This window comes from Varanus komodoensis, unplaced genomic scaffold (genome assembly GCF_004798865.1).
Source record: "Varanus komodoensis strain SLA01 unplaced genomic scaffold, ASM479886v1 scaffold60, whole genome shotgun sequence".
NCBI lineage: Eukaryota > Metazoa > Chordata > Lepidosauria > Squamata > Varanidae > Varanus > Varanus komodoensis.
The window spans coordinates 1-18,339 of NW_025336223.1; the positions used below are offsets into that span (position 1 = coordinate 1).

The following is an 18,339-nucleotide window of genomic DNA, read 5'->3' on the forward strand; positions in this document are numbered from 1 at the left end:
CCCCCCCCCCCCACACACCTTCTCAGTTCCATAGGAATTCTGGCAGTGAATTTCCTTGTTTCAACCTGAGCTTCACACCTGAAAAACAGGTTCCAGAAGACAGATGCCACTGTGCTAGCACTGATTCTTCTTCAGCCACCCAAAAGGAACTTTTTCCTGTTTCAGCAGAAAGCTGCCTTGCTGACTGTGGGTAAATGCTCCTAGCAGAATTTTTCACAGGTTTTCTTTGTCAGTGTACATGCCAAAATGCAGATCTAATTGTAATTTTTGCTTTAAAAATCTGGGACTATGTTTGCATGGGTTTTACCTAACCTGGATGCAAAAAGAGTTCCACATTTCTGAAACAGATTCACAGTGAGATAGGAACACAGGAAATTGCTTCAACACTGCCAGTTCTGTGATACATCCAAGTCAGTATGGTTGACAGTGATTGGTAGCAGCTCTTCAGTGTTTCAGACAAGACAGTCCTAGTTGGGGATGCCACGGATAATGTGCAGCCCTATTTGCCTGCAAAAAAGTGTTCTAACTCACCACTACAGCCTTTCCCCTAACTTGAGGATGTTCAACCTCTTTCAGCCAAAGTGCTGAATTCCTGAGCTAAAGCCCCTTACAGCTTGTCACAATAAATGGGATCAGCATGCTGTGGTTTTGGAAGCATTTTTAATGTCTACTTTTCAGTAATGGTGTTGCCAGCACAATACAAAAGCTAATATTTTATTTATTACATTTATATACTCCCCTGCTGATCTTTGACTATATGTCTGCCATAAGTCTGTAATGGCAGGCACTATGCTCAAAGAGCTCAAGACATGAAAAACCTTTCTTTCTGTGCTCCTGGCTGAAATGATGCCACCTGAATATAAACTGGGAGGATGATGCTAGGCAGACCAGTCCCAGATTATAAGCAGAGTACAAGCCAAAGATGTAATAATGCAGTGAGTTTGATCACAGTGACTGCTAGATACCCAATCACTTCCACAAGTCTATCTTCTCAGTTGCATAGGAGCCTGAGTGTATTCAGGTGTACAGAGACCTTGCTCAAGGGAGACCTTGGCTATATAGAGGATGGGATGGCATCAGCAGATATGTGTTCACAAGGCAGCACCAGTGGGTTGGATGTACAAGAAAGGGGACTGACTAAGCATTACAAAGAATTTCCTGGTGGTACAGACTGTGTGGTAATGGAATGGACTGTCTCCGAAAATAGCAGACTGTTATAGAAGAGGGATGAGCAGAAACTCACATGATACAAGAGCACACATTTGTCCATGGTATGGCGAAAGTGGACTGGGAGACATCCCCCTGCCCTCCCATAATAGAAGCTGATTGGTGGGAAATTTAAGACAGAAAACAAGAAGCACTTCACACAGCACATAATTAAACTATGAAATCCACTGCTGAAAGATGTAGAGATGGGCACCAGCATGGATGTATTCCTCCATGAATTGTTCAATCCCCTTTTGAAGTCATCTGTCCTAAATCTCTCACCAGTCAGTTTCATGAGATGATCACAGATTCCTGTATTATGGAGGAGGGAAAAAATGTCTCTGTATCCACTTTCTCCACACAAGGGATAATTCCATACTCTATCAATTTTCCACACACCATGATCAATGTGGAAGAGTGCATTCATGTCCTGCCTGTGAACTTCCCCTGTGCAGTTGGTTGGCTACTGCATGATCAGAACACCTAGTGCTGAACTAGATCCAGTATAAGACTTCTTATGTTCTTACAGGTTTTGGGAAGAAAGCAGATGGCAACCTATCAGTGGTATTGTTTTCTCCATCAGCACAGTGTTGGACAGGATAACCCTTGAGATTCCTTCCAAATCTGCATTGCTATGAATGTCTGCAGAGGGCTTATGTCATTTAAGCAATGGCAGTGCTTCAAAACCATCTTTTCTTTGCCCTTTCTTGTTGCTAGATCCAGCCACTGAAAGAAGCCAAAGCATCTGGTTCAAGCAGTAGGGAGAAAGGGAGGAAAGAGACAAGAGTGTCAGGGCTTGCAGTTTTACTGTTATTCAACCTAAAATTAGCTCAAGTGGATTAGTTTCTCTTTCCACACTGAAGTTTCAAATTACGTCATAATTATATTTCTATATGAATACATTCCATCACAAAATTCAAGGTTATGATCTAGCACAAAAGAACTACATCAGGAAATAAACCTGTCTTTCATGTATTAATTAACAGCTAAGAAAATAGACGAACATTGGTTCTCTCTATTAATATCTTCTTTCAGATTAGTCCCAGTAGGAAACAGAATAATTTCCTCAGTAGATGTAAAGCCCTTCCATTTGTGCTAATGATAGGGAGATGTATAGGATAGTGTTGCAAAAAGCAACACTAACAAAGAAAAATAGATAGCAATCATGAAATACATTGTGACTTTTAAGCATTGTTGTGTCTTCATGATAAAACTTATAGGGCTGCTACATCTCAGGTGTGTGTGTGTGTGTGTGTGTGTGTNAGACATAGATAGACAGACAGAAAGACAAACAGAGACAGGCAGGCAGATTGACAGAGACAGGCAGGCAGGCAGTCCGATAGAGGCAGGAAGGCAGGCAGGCAGGCAGACAGAAGGAGACAGAGAGAGAGGGATAGACCGACAGACAGAAAGACAGAGACAGACAGAAACAGACAGTGAGATAGAGAGGCAAAGACAGACAGGCAGACTGACAGACAGGCAGGCAGGCAGAAAAACAGGTAGAAAGACAGACAGAGGGACAACAGAAGGAGACAGACAGAGACAGAAAGACAGACAGACAGATATAGACAGGCAGACAGAAAGACAAAGACAGACAGACAGATAAAGACTGGCAAACAGACAAACAGACATACATACAGACACTCAGGCAGGCAGGCAGACAGAAACAGACTGACAGAGAGAGTGGTAGACAAAGAGACAGAAATAGACAGAGATAGGCAAGCAGACAGATGGAAACAGACACACAGAAAGACAGAGACAGAGAGACAAACTGACAGAGACAGACAGAGACAGACGGACAATCAGACAGACAGATGGACAGACAGAGACCAAGAGACAGTCAGAGACATGCAGACAGGCCGACAGACAGATAGAAAGGAGGAGACAGACAGACAGCAGGAGACAGACAGACAAAGACAAACAGACAGATGACAGATAGACACAGAGACATACAGGCAGAAGAAGACAGGCAGGCAGACACAGACAGTGAGAGAGAGACAAGGAGGCAGACAGGCAGACTGAGAGAGACAGAGAGAGACAGACAGAAATGTACAGACATGCAGGCAGGCAGGCAGGCAGTGAGGCAGGCAGACGGAGACAGACAGACGGACTAACAGATAGAGACAGACCGAGACCGACTGAGAAAGACAGGCAGAGAGACAGACAGAGACAATCAGGCAGGCAGACAGGTGGAGACAGAAAGACAGACAGAAACACAGAGACAGACAGACAGATTGAGACAGACGGACAATCAGACAGAAAGAGAGAGAAAGACGTACGGAAAGACAGATGGACAGACAGACAGAGACAGACAGAAATACTGGCGGACAGGGACTTCAAGATGGCGTCGGAATGAGATGGCTGTGATTAATGCAGTTTCTTGGCTGTGTGTCATGGGAGGCTCATGTAAGCTCTGTCGGAGCGAAGACGGATTGCCTGTTCATTCTTCTGGTCGGTGTGGGAAGACAATCCCATATCCACTGGGAGAAATTCAGGCATTTCTCAACCGGCGTTTTTTTTTAGCCCCTACATGTTCTCGACATCTTATGGAATTAACTTAGGATTTTTATTAGCTAAATAAGCATTGGAACTGCTGGGTAAATATTTTTATTTTTTATTTCTTTTCGCAATACTACCCATGGAAAAGTTGCATATTATTATTATTATTATTATTATTATTATTATTATTATTATTATTATTATAACATTTCTATGCCGCCCCTTGCCGAAGCCTCGGGGTGGCTTACAACACAATAAAATAAAATACAATACAATATAAAAATAACAATATAAAATTAAAATTAATAATATAAAGTAAATAAAAAATATAAACGATATAAAAGAAGTTATAAAAGAAAAGTTATAAAAGAAACGAAAAGAAGTCGCCCTGGCCAGATAAATAAGTAAATATTGTTAACAATTAAAATGACGTTTAAATAAAAATGTCTTCACCTGGCGCCGAAAAACAAATAACGACGGCGCCAGGCGGACCTCTCTGGGGAGCACATTCCATAGATTGGGTGCCACTGCAGAGAAAGCCCTCCTCCGAGTACATACCCTCCTAATTTCTTTCACGGAGGGTTCCCGGAGAAGGGCCTCTCCCGCAGATCTCAAGGGGCGGTCGGGCATATATGGATGTAAGCGCTCCTTCAGGTAACCAGGTCCCAAGCCGTTTAGGGCTTTATAGGTCATAACCAACACCTTGAATTGGGCCCGGACTTCAATGGGAAGCCAGTGAAGCTGTCGGAGGACTGGAGTCATGTGAACATAACGCCCCGTCCCCGTCAGCAACCTGGCAGCTCTATTTTGAACCAATTGAAGTATCCGGACCGTCTTCAAGGGAAGCCCCATGTAAAGCGCGTTACAGAAGTCTAGGCGGGAAGTCACCAGCGCGTGTGTCACCGTCGCCAGGCAGTCGTACTCCAGGTAGGGGCACAGCTGATTAATCAGCCGAAGCTGAAGGAAAGCGCTCCTCGCCACCACTGTCACCTGAGCTTCCAATGAAAGCTCCAGGTCGAGGAGTACTCCTAAGCTGCGGACCTTGTCCCTAAGAGGGAGTGCAACCCCATTCAGGGCCAGGTTCTAATTGGCATAAAGAAGGGGGGGAAGACCCTTTGATGGAAGGAGGAACTCTCCTCCCCATGGTGTTTTAAACAGTAAATGATATGGGGAGAGGATTTAAAGTTTATATGGGAGAGAGAGAGAGTTTGAAGTGAGTGCGAAAGTTGGGACTGAGAAAAAAAAGGACTTTGTTTCTTTTCTGATTTCCCCAAGAGTGAAGAATTAAAATAATAACTATTGTGGAATTAAGTGATAGAAGGATATAATTTGCCTGTCGAGTGACCATTTTCTTCCCTTCATTTCTGGGACCCCTGCCAAAGTATCTGGCAATTTGCCAACCTTCTGTCTGCAAGTGATCTAGAGGAAAAAGAAGTGGTAGTTGGCCTTTGCTGCCATCCTGTGGCTATTGGAATGATTACAACGATGGAAGAGCTAAAGAGAACACTCCTGGCAATACATGAATCTTTAACAGCTTTACAAATATCCGAAGAGGCGATGTTGATAAAACAGGAATTTTTTTCAACTGAACAAAAAGAGTGCTTTGATAAACTTGATGCTTCTTTTAAGGAGGTTTTGGTTAGTGTGCAATCTAAAACTGAACAGAATATGCAAAAAACACAACAAGTATATGAAAAACTTGAGACAGTGGATAAAGAAACAAAATCTGCAAAACCAATAAATAAGCTATCATGGGATTTACTTGTTCTATTAGAGAAAGAAACAATTTTGGCCATCAAAAGAAGGAATACTGCCCTACAACAAATGCTACATTTATTGAAAATATAGCAAGAAATATTGAATATTGAAATACAGACATTGAAGAGTGTTGATTTTCAACAAGTACCATTAACCAGAGAAAGATGGGGCAGAGGCGTAAAAAAGAAATGAGAGAATTTGTTATCTTAAAAAGGAATGATATAAATGGGTTGGCATGTTTATTGTGGTATAGAAAGGCTAAGTTATATGATTTCAATGTGGAAGCTTCTCTACATTTAAATGCGTTGAATTATGAAGAGATTATAAGATATGATCTAAACTGAACTAAGAAAGATAAGAATAAGAATTGAGTTTTTTCTTGGTTGGTGACATAAGAAAAAATAAGAGTTTTTTTCTTTTTTAATCTTAAAAATGAACAATCAAAAGCTAAGTTACATGACTCCTTTGTCCTTGAGTTACTATACTAGAAAAGGATTATTATTGGCATAGGAGAAGCTGTACTAAGTGGATTCTTTTTTATAAGTGAGATATATTAAAGAGTGTAAGGAGCTGGACTCTTATAAGGAGTTAATTGTATGTGACTAAGTGATGTGTAAGCTAGATGAAACTTTAGTAAATTAGCTCAAAGAAAATTTGTTTAAAAGATATCATAGGTAATTGTTGTCAAACAGATTAGCTAAGATGTCTTTAAAGATGATAAATGGATGTTAGATATGTGAAGATAACCTGGGTTAAAAGTCTTTAGCTCTTTTTTAAACTTGGAACTTTTCTTCTTTTTCGTTTTCCTTTTTAGTAGATATTGGATTGGAATACTAGTAAACAAAAAATGTATTTGATTTTATTTGTAACTATTGTAGTGAGGAGTCTATTTGTCTAGCATTAGAAAAATTAAAAGATCTTGAATTGTGTGGAGATGGTCAGATTGAAGTTACTACAGAAGAAGAAAGAAGATATTGACTTACAACAAATTTGGAGATTCTTACTTTTAATATTGGTCAAGAAAAAAGGGACTTTGTAAGAAATGGATGGACTGATTTTACTGCTGAAAGAGAAAGAAGGCAGTGACTTCTATTAAATATGGAACCTCTTTTTTTTAATTGGCTGGAGAAACGGGACTTGGTTTAGATCTAAAAATGTTTTTTAAGTTATTATAAATGGATATGAATATGATTACAGGATGTTAAAAGATATGTAGTAAGGAGTTGACCCAGTAGTTCCGATGTATGTGATGACTGATGTTTTTAGAATTGGTTTAAAATTTTAATAAAGAATTCTATTAAAAAAAGAAAGAAATACAGGCGGACAGAAAGAAAGTGACAGAGACAGGCAGGCAAACAGACAGATATAGAGGGCAGACAGACAGAAAGACAAAGGCAGACAGACAGAAGGACAGACAGGCAAACAGACGGATAGACAAAGCCAGTCTGACATAGACCTACCGAAACGCAGGCAGGCAGGCAGACAGACGGAAGCAGACAGACAGGCAGACAGAGAGACAGGCAGACAGAGAGACAGGCGACAGAGAAAGACAGACAGACAGAGATAGGCAAGGAGACAGATACTCAGACGGAAACAGACACATAGGCAGAAAGACAGATGGACAGATAGCGAGAGAGAAAGGCAGGCTGACAGACAGAAACACAGACAGAAAGATGAAGAGAAAGACAGACAGACAGACAGACAGACTGGCAGACAAAGAGACAGACAGACAGAAACAGACAGAGAAAGGCAAGCAGACAGACAGAAAGATGGAGACAGACAGACAATGAGACAGACAGAGACAGAAAGAGACAGAGAGGCATACAGACGGACAGAGACAGACAGAGACAGAAAGAAATACAGGCAGGCATACAGAAAGATAGCGACAGACAGACAGAAACAGGCAGACAGACAGAGACAGGCAGGCAGATACACATAGAGTGAGGAAGACAGACACAGGCAGACAGGCAGACAGACAGACACATAGAAAGAGGAAGACACACAGGCAGGCACATAGAATCAGGAAGACAGACAACAAAAATATACACAGACAGAGAGACAGAAACAGACAGACAGACACAAAGACAGACAGAGACACCGAGGCAGGCAGGCGGGCAGGCTGGGAGACAAAAGGAGACACAGAGAGAGACACAGACCGAAAAACAGACAGCGAGAAAACAGACAGACAGACAAAGGCAGACAGAGACAGGCAGACAAGCAGATACGGACAGGCAGACAGACAGAGAGACAGACAGAGGCAGAGAGAGAGACAGAGACAGACAGAAAGACACACGGAGACAGGCAGGCAGATTGATGGACAGACATGATGACAGAAGGAGGCAGGCAGGCAGAGACAGACAGACAAACAGAAAGACAGACAGCCAGACAGTGGGAGACAGCCAGACAGAGTCAGACATACAGATGGAAAGACAGACAGACGGACAGACATGATGACAGAAGGAGGCAGACAGACAGACAGACACAGACACATAGACTCAGGAATACAGACACAGAGAGACAGAAAGACACGCAGATAGAGTCAGGAAGACAGACAACAAAAAGATAGACAGATGGACAGAGACAGACTGACGGACAGACACAAAGACAGAGACACGGAGGCAGGTAGGCAGACAGAAGAAGACACACAGACCGACAGACAGAGTCAGGAAGACAGAGAGCAGAGAGACAGAGAGAGAGAGAGAGAGAGATACAGGCAGACAGACAGACAGAGAGACAGAAACAGAAAGAGACAGACAGAAATACAGACGGACAGAAAGACAGACAGAAATACAGACAGACAGATAGGGATAGGTAGACAAACAGTCAGACAGAGAGATGGACAGACACACACAGAGATAGACAGATCGACAGACAGACAGAGACAGGCAGGCAGACAGAAAGACAAAGACAGACAGACAGACAAAGACAGGCAAACACAGACAGACATAGACATACAGACACTCAGGCAGGCAGACAGACAGATGGAAACAGACAGACTGACAGAGAGACTGGCAGACAAAGAGACTGACAGACAGAAACAGACAGACAGAGATAGGCAAGCAGACAGACACACAATCGGAAACAGGCAAACAGACAGAGAGACAGACAAACAGAGAGACAGAGGCAGACAGGCAGACAGACAGGCAGGTATGCAGGCAGGCAAGCAGACAGAGACACAGACAGAAACGCAGAGACAGACAGACAGATTGAGACAGACGGACAATCAGACAGACAGACAGACAAAGACATACAGAAGGACAGAAAGACAGAGATAGTCAGATGGACAGACAGAGACAGACAGACAGGGACAGGCAGACAGACAAAAAGAAAGCAGTAGCTAGACAGACAGACAGAAAGAGACAGACAAACACAGACAGAGACAGACAGACAGAGCAACCGATAGAGACATACAGAGAGAGACAGGAAGACAGAGAGACAGAGACAAGCAGGCAGGAATGCAGGCCTGCAGGCAGGCTGGCAGTCAGGTGGAGATAGAAAGACAGACAGAAACACAGAGACAGACTGTCAGAAAGATAGATTGAGACAGATGGACAGTCAGACAGAGACAGACAGAAAGAGACAGACAGAAATACAGGCGGACAGGGACTTCAAGATGGTGTCAAAACAAGATGGCTGTGATTAACACAGTTTCTGTTATCATTCTGGCATTGCTCGGCAGTGTGTCGTGGGAGGCTCAGCTAAGGCGGACAGATAGAAAGACAGAGACAGACAGGCAGGCAGGCAGGCAGGCAGGCAGACAGACAGATATAGAGGGCAGACAGACAGAGAGACAGAAAGACAAAGACAGAAGGACAGTCAGACAGACAGTGCCAGACAGGCAAATAGGCAAACAGATAGAGCCAGACTGACATAGACCTACACAAAGGCAGGCAGGCCGGCAGACAGATGGAAGCAGACAGACAGACAGAGACACAGGCAAACAAAGAGAAAGACTGACAGAGAGAGACAGACAGAGATAGGCAAGCAGACAGACAGAGACGGAAACAGACAGACAGGCAGGCAGAAAGAAAGAAAGAAAGACGGACAGAGAGAAAGGCAGGCAGACAGAAACAGACAGACAGTGAAGACAGATAGACAGGCTGGCAGAAAGACAGAGACAGACAGGGATAGGCAGAGAGACAGACAGAGATAGGCAGACAAAGATGACAGAGACAGACAGAAAGGCACATAGAGTCAGGAAGACAGACAACAAAAAGAAAGAGAGACAGAGACAGACAGAGACAGACTGACAGACAGACACTAAGACAGACAGAGACACAGAGGCAGGCTGGCTGGCAGGCTAGCAGACAGAAGGAGACAGACAGACAGAGAAAGACCGAAAGAGAGACAGTGAGAAAACAGAAAGACAGACAGACAGACAAAGTCAGACAGAGACGGACAGATAGAAGAAGACAGACAGGGACAGACAGACAGACAGAGTCATTAAGACAGACAACAGACAGACAGAAATACAGGTGCAGATAGGTAGTCAGACAGACAGAGGCAGAAAGAAAGACAGGCAGAGATAGACAGAGACAGGCAGGCAAACATGCACACAGATACAGACAGGCAGGCAGACAGACAGAAAGAGAAAGGCAGGCAGGCAGACAGGAAGGTAGAAATAAGGAGACAGAAAGATAGAGACAGAACGACAGACAGAAAGACAGACAGAGAGACAGAAAGCAGACGGAGATATAGACAAAGACAGGTAGGCAGGCAGGCAGGCAGACAGACAGAGACAGGCAGAAAGATAGACAAACAGGTAGAAAGACAGATGGAGATAGAGAGCCGGAGGATAGAATAAGACATACATACAGACAGAAAGACAGACATTCAGAACGACAGACGGAGACAGACAGAGACATGCAGGCAGGCATACAGGCAGGGCAGCAGGCAGGCAGGCAGGTGGAGATAGAAAGACAGAAACATGGAGACAGACAGACAGATAGATTGAGAGACAGATTGAGACAGACGGACAGACAGACAAAGAGATACAGAAAGACAGACAGACGGAGACTGACAAACAGACAGAGACGGACAGACAGACAGAGGCAGACAGAGGGACAGAAAAACAGAGAGACAGACAGAGACAGACAGAAATACAGGCATACAGAAAGAAAGACAGCTACAGACAGACAGAAGGACAGACAGATAGGCAGGCAGTTAGATATAGAGGGCAGACAAAGACAGACAGAAGTACAGACAGACAAAGATTGACTGGCAAACAGACAAAGGGACAGACAGAAGCAGACAGACAGAAACAGAAATACAGGCAGACAGACAGAAAGACAGCAACAGACAGATAGATATAAAGGACAGACAGAGACAGACAGGCATGCAGATCAACAGATAGAGCCAGACTGACATAGTCCTACAGAAAGGCAGGCAGGGGGACACACAGACGGAAGCAGACTGACTGACAGAGGCAGACAGACAGAGATGGACAAGGAGACAGACAGACGGAAACAGACAGGCAGGCAGAAAGACAGATGGACAGATATAGAGAGAGAAAGGCAGGCAGGCAGACAGACAGAAACAGGCGGACAGACAGTGAAGACAGACACACAGCCAGCCAGGCAAGCAGACAGAGACAGACAGACAGAGAGACAGACATAGATAGGTAGACGGACAGACAGAGGCAGACAGACAGACAGAGACAGGCAGGCAGGCAGGCACATAGAGTCAGGGAGACAGACAACAAAAAGATAGACAGAGAGACAGAGACAGAGACAGACCAACAGACAGACACAAGGCAGCCAAAGACAGACAGAGACAGACAAGCAGAGAGACAGACATACAGAGACTGATTGGGACAAATGCACAATCAGACAGAAAGACAGAGACAGACAGAGACAGACAGAAATACAGGAGGACAGACAGACAGTGACAGACAGACAGATATAGAGGGCAGACAGATCAACAGAGCCAGACTGACATAGACCTACAGAAAGTCAGTCAGACAGGAAGACAGACGGAAGCAGAAAGACAGACATAGAGACTGGCAGACGAGGAGACCGACTGACAAAGACAGACAGACAGAGATAGGCACAGAGACAGACGGAAACAGACAGGCAGACAGGCAGAAAGAGAGATGGACAGATAGAGAGTGAGAAAGGCAAGCAGGCAGGCAGAGACAGACAGGCAGACAGACAGGCAGTGAAGACAGGCAGGCAGGCAGAGATAGGCAGGCAGGCAGAGATAGGCAGATAGACAGAGTGAGGACGACAGACATAGAGACAGACAGACAGACAGACACAAAGACAGACAGAGACACAGAGGCAGGCAGGCTGGCTGGCAGACAGACAGAAGGAGAAAAACAGAGAGAGAGACAGATGGAAAGGCAGACAGCGAGAAAACAGACAGACAAAAGCAGACAGAGACAGACAGAAAGAGAGAGACAGGCAGAGACAGACAGACAGAGTCAGGAAGACAGACAACAGACATACAGAAAAAAAGATACAGACAGGCAATCAGACAGACAGACAGACAGTTAAGAGGCAGAGGGAAAGAGAGACAGACACAGACAGACACACAGACACACAGAGACAGGCAGGCAGACATGCAGATAGACAGAGACAGACAGGCAGCTAGAAAGACAGGCAGGCAGGCAGGAAGGCAGACAGAAGGAGACAAAGAGAGACAGATCAACAGACCAAAAGACAGAGACAGAAAGACAGACAGGAAGAGAAAGATGGACAAAGACAGGCAGGCAGGCAGACAGGCAGGAAGTCACAGACAGAGACAAGCAGAAAGACATACAAACAGGTAGAAAGACAGACAGACAGAGATAGAGAGCCAGAAGAAAGACAGACATTCAGAACAACAGAAGGAGGCAGACAGAGGCAGACAGAAGGACAGATAGAGACAGGCAAACAGACAGATAGAGCTAGACAGACATAGACATACAGACACTCAGGCAGGCAGGCAAGTAGACAGGCGGAGACATAAAGACATACAGAAACACAGAGACAGACAGAAAGACAGCTTGAGACAGATGGACAATCAGACAGACAGACAGAGAAAGACAGACAGGAGACAGACAGACGGACAGGCAGGCAGAGACAGACAGGGAACGACAGAGATAGACAGGGAGAAACTGAGACAGACAGAGACAAGTGGGCAGGCATACAGGCAGGCAGGCAGGCAGCGGGAGATAGAAAGACAGACAGAATCACAGAGACAGACAGAAAGACTGATAGACATATTGAGACAGACGGACAATCAGACAGAGGGACAGAGAAAGACATACAAAAAGGCAGGCATACAGGCAGGCAGATAGACAAAGACAGACAGAAATACAGGCGGACAGACAGAAGACAATGAAAGACAGACGTTGAGACAGAGACAAGGAGACAGGCAGACAGACAGAAAAATTGAGACAGAGACAGGCCGGCAGACAGACAGAGATAGGCAGACAGACAGACACATAGAGTCAGGGAGTCAGACACAGACAGACAGAGACAGACAGACAGAGACAGACGGACAGACACAAAGACAAACAGAGACACAGAGGCAGGCAGGCAGAACGAGACAGACAGACAGAGAGAGACAGACCGAAACACAGGTAGAGAGAAGAGAGACAGACAGACAGAAAGATACAGAATGACAGACAGGCAGGCTGGCAGGCAGGCAGTGAGTCAGGAAGACAGAAAGTGACAGACAGAGACAGACAGAGACAGACTGACAAACAGACACACAGAGTTGGGAAGACAGACAGCAGAAAGACAGACAGATACAGACATGCAAACAGACATACTGAGAGAAAGATAGACAGGCAGACAGAATGTAACAGACAGACAGTGAGAGAAACAGAGACAGACAGACAGATACAGAATGACAGGCAGGCAGGCAGTGAGGCAGGTAGACAGAAGGAGACTGACAGAGACAGACCGACAGACATACACATAGAGTCAGGAAGACAGACAACAGAAAGACAGATACAGACATGCAAACAGACATACTGAGAGAAAGATAGAGGCAGAGAGACAAACAGAAAAACACACAGTGACAGGCAGGCAGGCAGGCAGGCAGACAGACAGGGAAAGACAGGCAGGCAGGCAAGAAGGCAGGCAGGCAGAAGGAGACAGAGAGAGGCAGACTGACAGACAGACAGACCAACAGACTGAAATCAGACAGACAGAAAGACATGCAGACAGAGACAGAGAGAGATCGACAGACAGACAGAGGCAGGCAGGCAGGCAGTCACAGGCAGAAAGACAGACAGGGAGAAAGATAGACGGAGATAGAGAGCCAGAAGATAGAGTAAGACATACAGACAGAAAGAGGGACAGAACGAGAGGAGACAGACAGACAGAGACAGACACACAGAGTAATGAAGGCAGAGGACAGACAGAGAGACAGATATGGGAGAGAGAGAGAGAGACAGGCAGACAGAGAGAGAGGCAGACAGACAGACAGACAGAGAGAAAGAGACAGACAGACAGAGACAGGAAGACAGAAAGGAATGCAGGCAGGCAGGCAGGCAAAAGGAGACAGTCAGACAGAAAGACGGAGGCAGGCAGACAGGAAGACGGAGGCAGACAGGCAGGCAGGCAGACATAGACATACTGACATTCAGGCAGGCAGGCAGACAGGCGGAGACAGAAAGACAGAGGGAAACACAGAGACAGACAGACACAGACAGAGAGAAAGAGTGACAGACACACAGACACAGACAGACAAGAGACAGACTGACAGGCAGATACAGTCAGAGAGACAGAGAGAAAGACAGATAGACATATAGTCAAAAGGACAGATGGACAGACCGATACAGTCAGGCTCCCTCGGGTAGGAAACGGAGATGTGCACCGTCCCCAAGAGTTAGGCATTACTAGACTTATGTCACGGGGAAATCTTTTCCCTTTTCCCTTTTCCCATCTATAAAACATGTTATACAGGTTTCTTTTATACAATGTTGCTAATCTTACCAATCTTCCATAACTATCCAGAATGTCATCATGCAGACTCGCTTCTTGTGACTGCCCAGTCTACCGGCCTGCATGGAGAGGACGGCCGTAAAGGACAAAGGGGTGTGATGCCGCCTGGTCTACCTGAATTGCAGGGGAAGATCCGGAGGTGCCCAGTCTTCCGGCACTCCCCGAGAGAGTTGTGCCGTGTGACAAACATCCGCTGTGCCGCCCAGTCTACCGGCCACCTTAACCCGGCATTCGGTTCATCACACAGCGCCAGTTCTGGTTACCAAAAGTGGCCCACTGGGTGGCTCGCATTCCATGCCCTGCTGCATGCCAGCGAGCCGGGCTTCTTGCCCATTTAAAGTTTGAGAATAGGTCTATCTCTCTGACTTTTTGTCTGTCTTTCTGTATCTGCCTGTCTCTCTGTCAGTCTGTATGTTTCTGTCTGTCTGTCTCCTTCAGTCTGACTGTCTTTCTGTCTGTCTGTGTGTCTATGTCTTTCTGTCTCCGTCTGTCTTCCTTGGTCTGTCTGCCTTTCTCTGTCAGTCAGTCAGTCAGTCTGTCTGTCTCCATCTGGATGTCTGCCTTTGTCTATCTCTCTGTCTGTCTCTATCTGTCTGCCTGTCTCTATCTGACTCTCTGTCAGTCCATCTGTCTGTTGTCTGTCTGCCTGTCTCTGTCCATCTCTATCCTTCTGTTTGTCTGTCTCTGTGTGTCTGTCTGTCTCTGTCTGTTTGTCTGTCTCTGTGTGTCTGACTGTCTGTCGGTCCGTCTCTGTCTGTCTGTCTGTCTCTGTCTGTCCCTGTCTGTCTGTCTCTGTCTGCCTGCCTGTCTACCTGTCTCTGTCTGTCCTTCCGTCTGTCCCCTTCTATCTGTCTGGCTCACTCTGTCTGTCTTTCTCCTTCTGTCTTTCTGTCTCCCTTTCTGTCTGTCTTTCTGTGAGTCTCTCTGTCTGTCTCTCTGCCTGTATCTGTCTGTCTGCCAGTCTCTGTCTGTCTGTCTGTCTTTCTCCTACTCTCTGGCAATGTCTTTCTGTCTGTTTTTCTGTCTCCTTCTGTCTGCCTGCCTGCCTGTTTTCTTTCTGTCTCTGTCTGTCTGCCTGTCTCTGTCTGTCATTCTGTTGTCTGTCTCTGTCCGTCTCTGTCCTTCTGTCTTTCTGTCAGTCTGTCTGTCTCTTTTTGTCTGTCTGTCTGGCTCACTCTGTCTTTCTATCTGCCTGTCTCTGTTTCTCTATGAGTCTTTGTGTCTGTCCTTCCATTTGTCTCCTTCTGTCTGTCCGTCTGTCTCTGTCTATCTGTCTCTGTCTCCTTCTATCTGTCTGTCCGTCTGCCTGTCCATCTCTGTCCTTCTGTCTTTCTGTCTGTCTCTGTCTGTCCGTCTGTTTTTCTGTTGTCTGTCTGCCTGTCTCTGTCTGTCCATCTCTGTCCTTCTGTCTGTCTCTGTCTGTCTCTGTCTGTCAGTCCGTCTATCTCCGTTTGTGTGTCTGTCTGTCAGTCTGTCTCTGTCTGTCTCTGCCTGCCTGCCTGTCTTTCTGGCTCACTCTGTCTGTCTGTCTCTGTCCATCTGTCTCAGTCTGTCTGTCTAACTGCCTGTATGTCTGTCTCTCTCTGTCTTTCTGTCTGTCTCTGTCTGTTGTCTATCTGCCTGTGTCTGTCTGTCTATCTGCCTGCCTGTGTGTCTGCCTATCCCTGACTGTCTCTCTCCGTCTGTCTCTGTCTTTCTGCATGTCTGTCTGTTTTCTGTTTATCTGTCTCTGTCTGTCTGACTTTTTGTATGTCTGTCTGGCTCACTCTGTGTCTCTATCTGCCTGTCTCTGTTTCTCTATCAGTCTCTGTCTGTCTTTGTCTGTCTGTTCGTCCATCTGCCTCCTTCTGTCTGTCTTTCTCCTTCTCTCTTTCTGTCTCTCTTTCTGTCTGTATGACTCTGTCTGTCTGTCTGTCTCTGTCCGACTGTCTCTCTGCCTGTATCTGTCAGTCTGCCAGTCTCTTTCTTTCTCCTACTGTCTCTGTCTGTTTTTCTGTCTCCTGTCTGTCTGTCTTTCTGTCTCTTTCTTTCTGCCAGTCTGTCTCTGTTTTCTGATTCACTCTGTCCATATTTCTTTCTCCTTCTGTCCGTCCGTCTGCCTGTCTTTGTCTGTCTCTGTCTTTCTGTCTGTCTCCCTGTCTCTGACTGTCTATTTCCATCTGGATGTCTGTCTGTCTCTTTCTGTCTGTCGGGTGGTCTTTTGTCTGTCTTTCTGACACTGTCTGTTGGTCTGTCTCTTGCCTGTCTGCCGTTCACTATCTGTTTGTCTGTCCATCTCTGTCCTTCTTTCTGTCTGTCTCTGTCTGTCTTTCTGACAATCTGTCTCTGTCAGTCAGTCTGTCCATCTGTCTGTCTATGTCTGTCTTTCTGACAATCTGTCTGTCTGTGTCTCTGTCAGTCTGTCCGTCTCTCTCCATCTGTCTGTCTGCCTGTCCGTCTGTCTTTCTGTATGTCTGCCTGGCTCTGTCTGTCTCTGTCTGTCTGTCTGCCTGTCTCAGTCTATCTGCCTGCCTGCCTGTCTCTGTTTGTCTGTCTTTCTGCCTGTCTGGCTGACTTTCTCTCTCCATCTGTCTCTGTGTTTCTGCATGTCTTTCTGTTTTCTGTTTATCTGTCTCTGTCTGACTTTCTGTATGTCTGTCTTGCTCACTCTATCTGCCTGTCTGTTTCTCTATTTGTCTCTGTCTTTCTCCTTCTTTCTCTCTTGTCTTTCTGACTCTGTCTCTGTCTTTCTGTCTGTCCCCTTCCATTTGTCTTTCTGTTGTCTGTCTGCCTGCCTATGTCTGTCTGTCTATCTCTGTCTGTCTTTGGGTCTGCCTGCCTGCCTACCTGTCTCTGTCTGTCTCTCTGCCTCTGTCTGTCTGCCTGTCTCTTTCTCCCTGTCTGTCTGCCTGTCTCCTACTGCCTGCCTGTCTTTCTGTCTCTTTTTCTTTCTACCTGCCTGTCTGTCTCTGTCTGTTTTCTGTCTGTCCGTCTCTCTGTCTGTCCATCTTTCTGTCTTTCTCCGTCTGTCTGTCTCTTTCTCTCTCTTTCTGTCTGCCTGTCTGTCTCTGTCTGTCTGTCTGTCTGTCTCTGTCTTTCTGTCTGCTGGTTGGTCTTTTGTCTGTCTTCCTGACTCTATCTATCTGTCCATCAGTCTGGCTCCTGTTTGTCTGCCGTTCACTATCTGTTTGTCTGTCCATCTCTGTCCTTCTGTCTTTCTGACAGTCTGTCTCTTTCTGTCAGTGAGACCATGCAGAACTTCTTAAGTTATGAAACAGTTAACTCCCCATAAACCCAATATAGGCTGTATACTGCCATCGTTCTTAGGGATGATAAAATATCTGAAGTAGAAACCGAGCTTGGCCTTGGACAGGTGAATGGGGTAGACAGGCAAATGGGGTAGACAGCCCCTTTCATTAGTAGTGATCTTACTTCCTCCAACAATATTTTGGAAGAAGGAGTCAAACACACCAATCTAAGCAGTGAATAGCCACATAGTTTATGAAACGTTGCATAGGATGTAATTTGCTTTCACACTTAGAAAGTTTTTGGATACTTTTATGCACTGGAAGAAAAATAAACACACCCAAAACTTCCTCACTATTAGGAACAGGTAAGTACACTTCAAGCTAAGTTCAATGCCCACCTTTGGATGAGGTGATATCTAATAATCCTTCCATTTGTCAGTGTCTTGCAGCAAACTGAACAGAATCAACCTAATGTAATGTGGACTGGAAATGTGACCATTGCCAGAAGACACAGTGCCAACTATGGGGACTTCCTAAATACCCCAGCTTCAACTTGCGATATATATTAGAAAGACATTTTCACAAGACACCAACCTCTCCATCTACAGCTTGATCACCCTAGTGTAATGCAATAAGGACAATGGGTGAGAATAACATTTAACCTGGCTACTGTTTCAAGCCTTACACAGGCATTCACCACTCGTGTAGAGGGG

General features: G+C 45.5%; 1 protein-coding gene across 1 annotated transcript; it reads left to right on the forward strand.

Annotated features, from left to right (window-relative positions):
• The first annotated feature begins 8,444 nt into the window (after positions 1–8,444).
• Positions 8,445–11,458, forward strand: LOC123033174 (repetin-like). Its single transcript, XM_044449623.1, is given in 3 exon segments — positions 8,445–8,522; positions 8,691–8,771; positions 11,339–11,458. Coding segments are annotated over 3 exon segments (279 nt in total).
• The last annotated feature ends 6,881 nt before the right edge of the window (positions 11,459–18,339 follow it).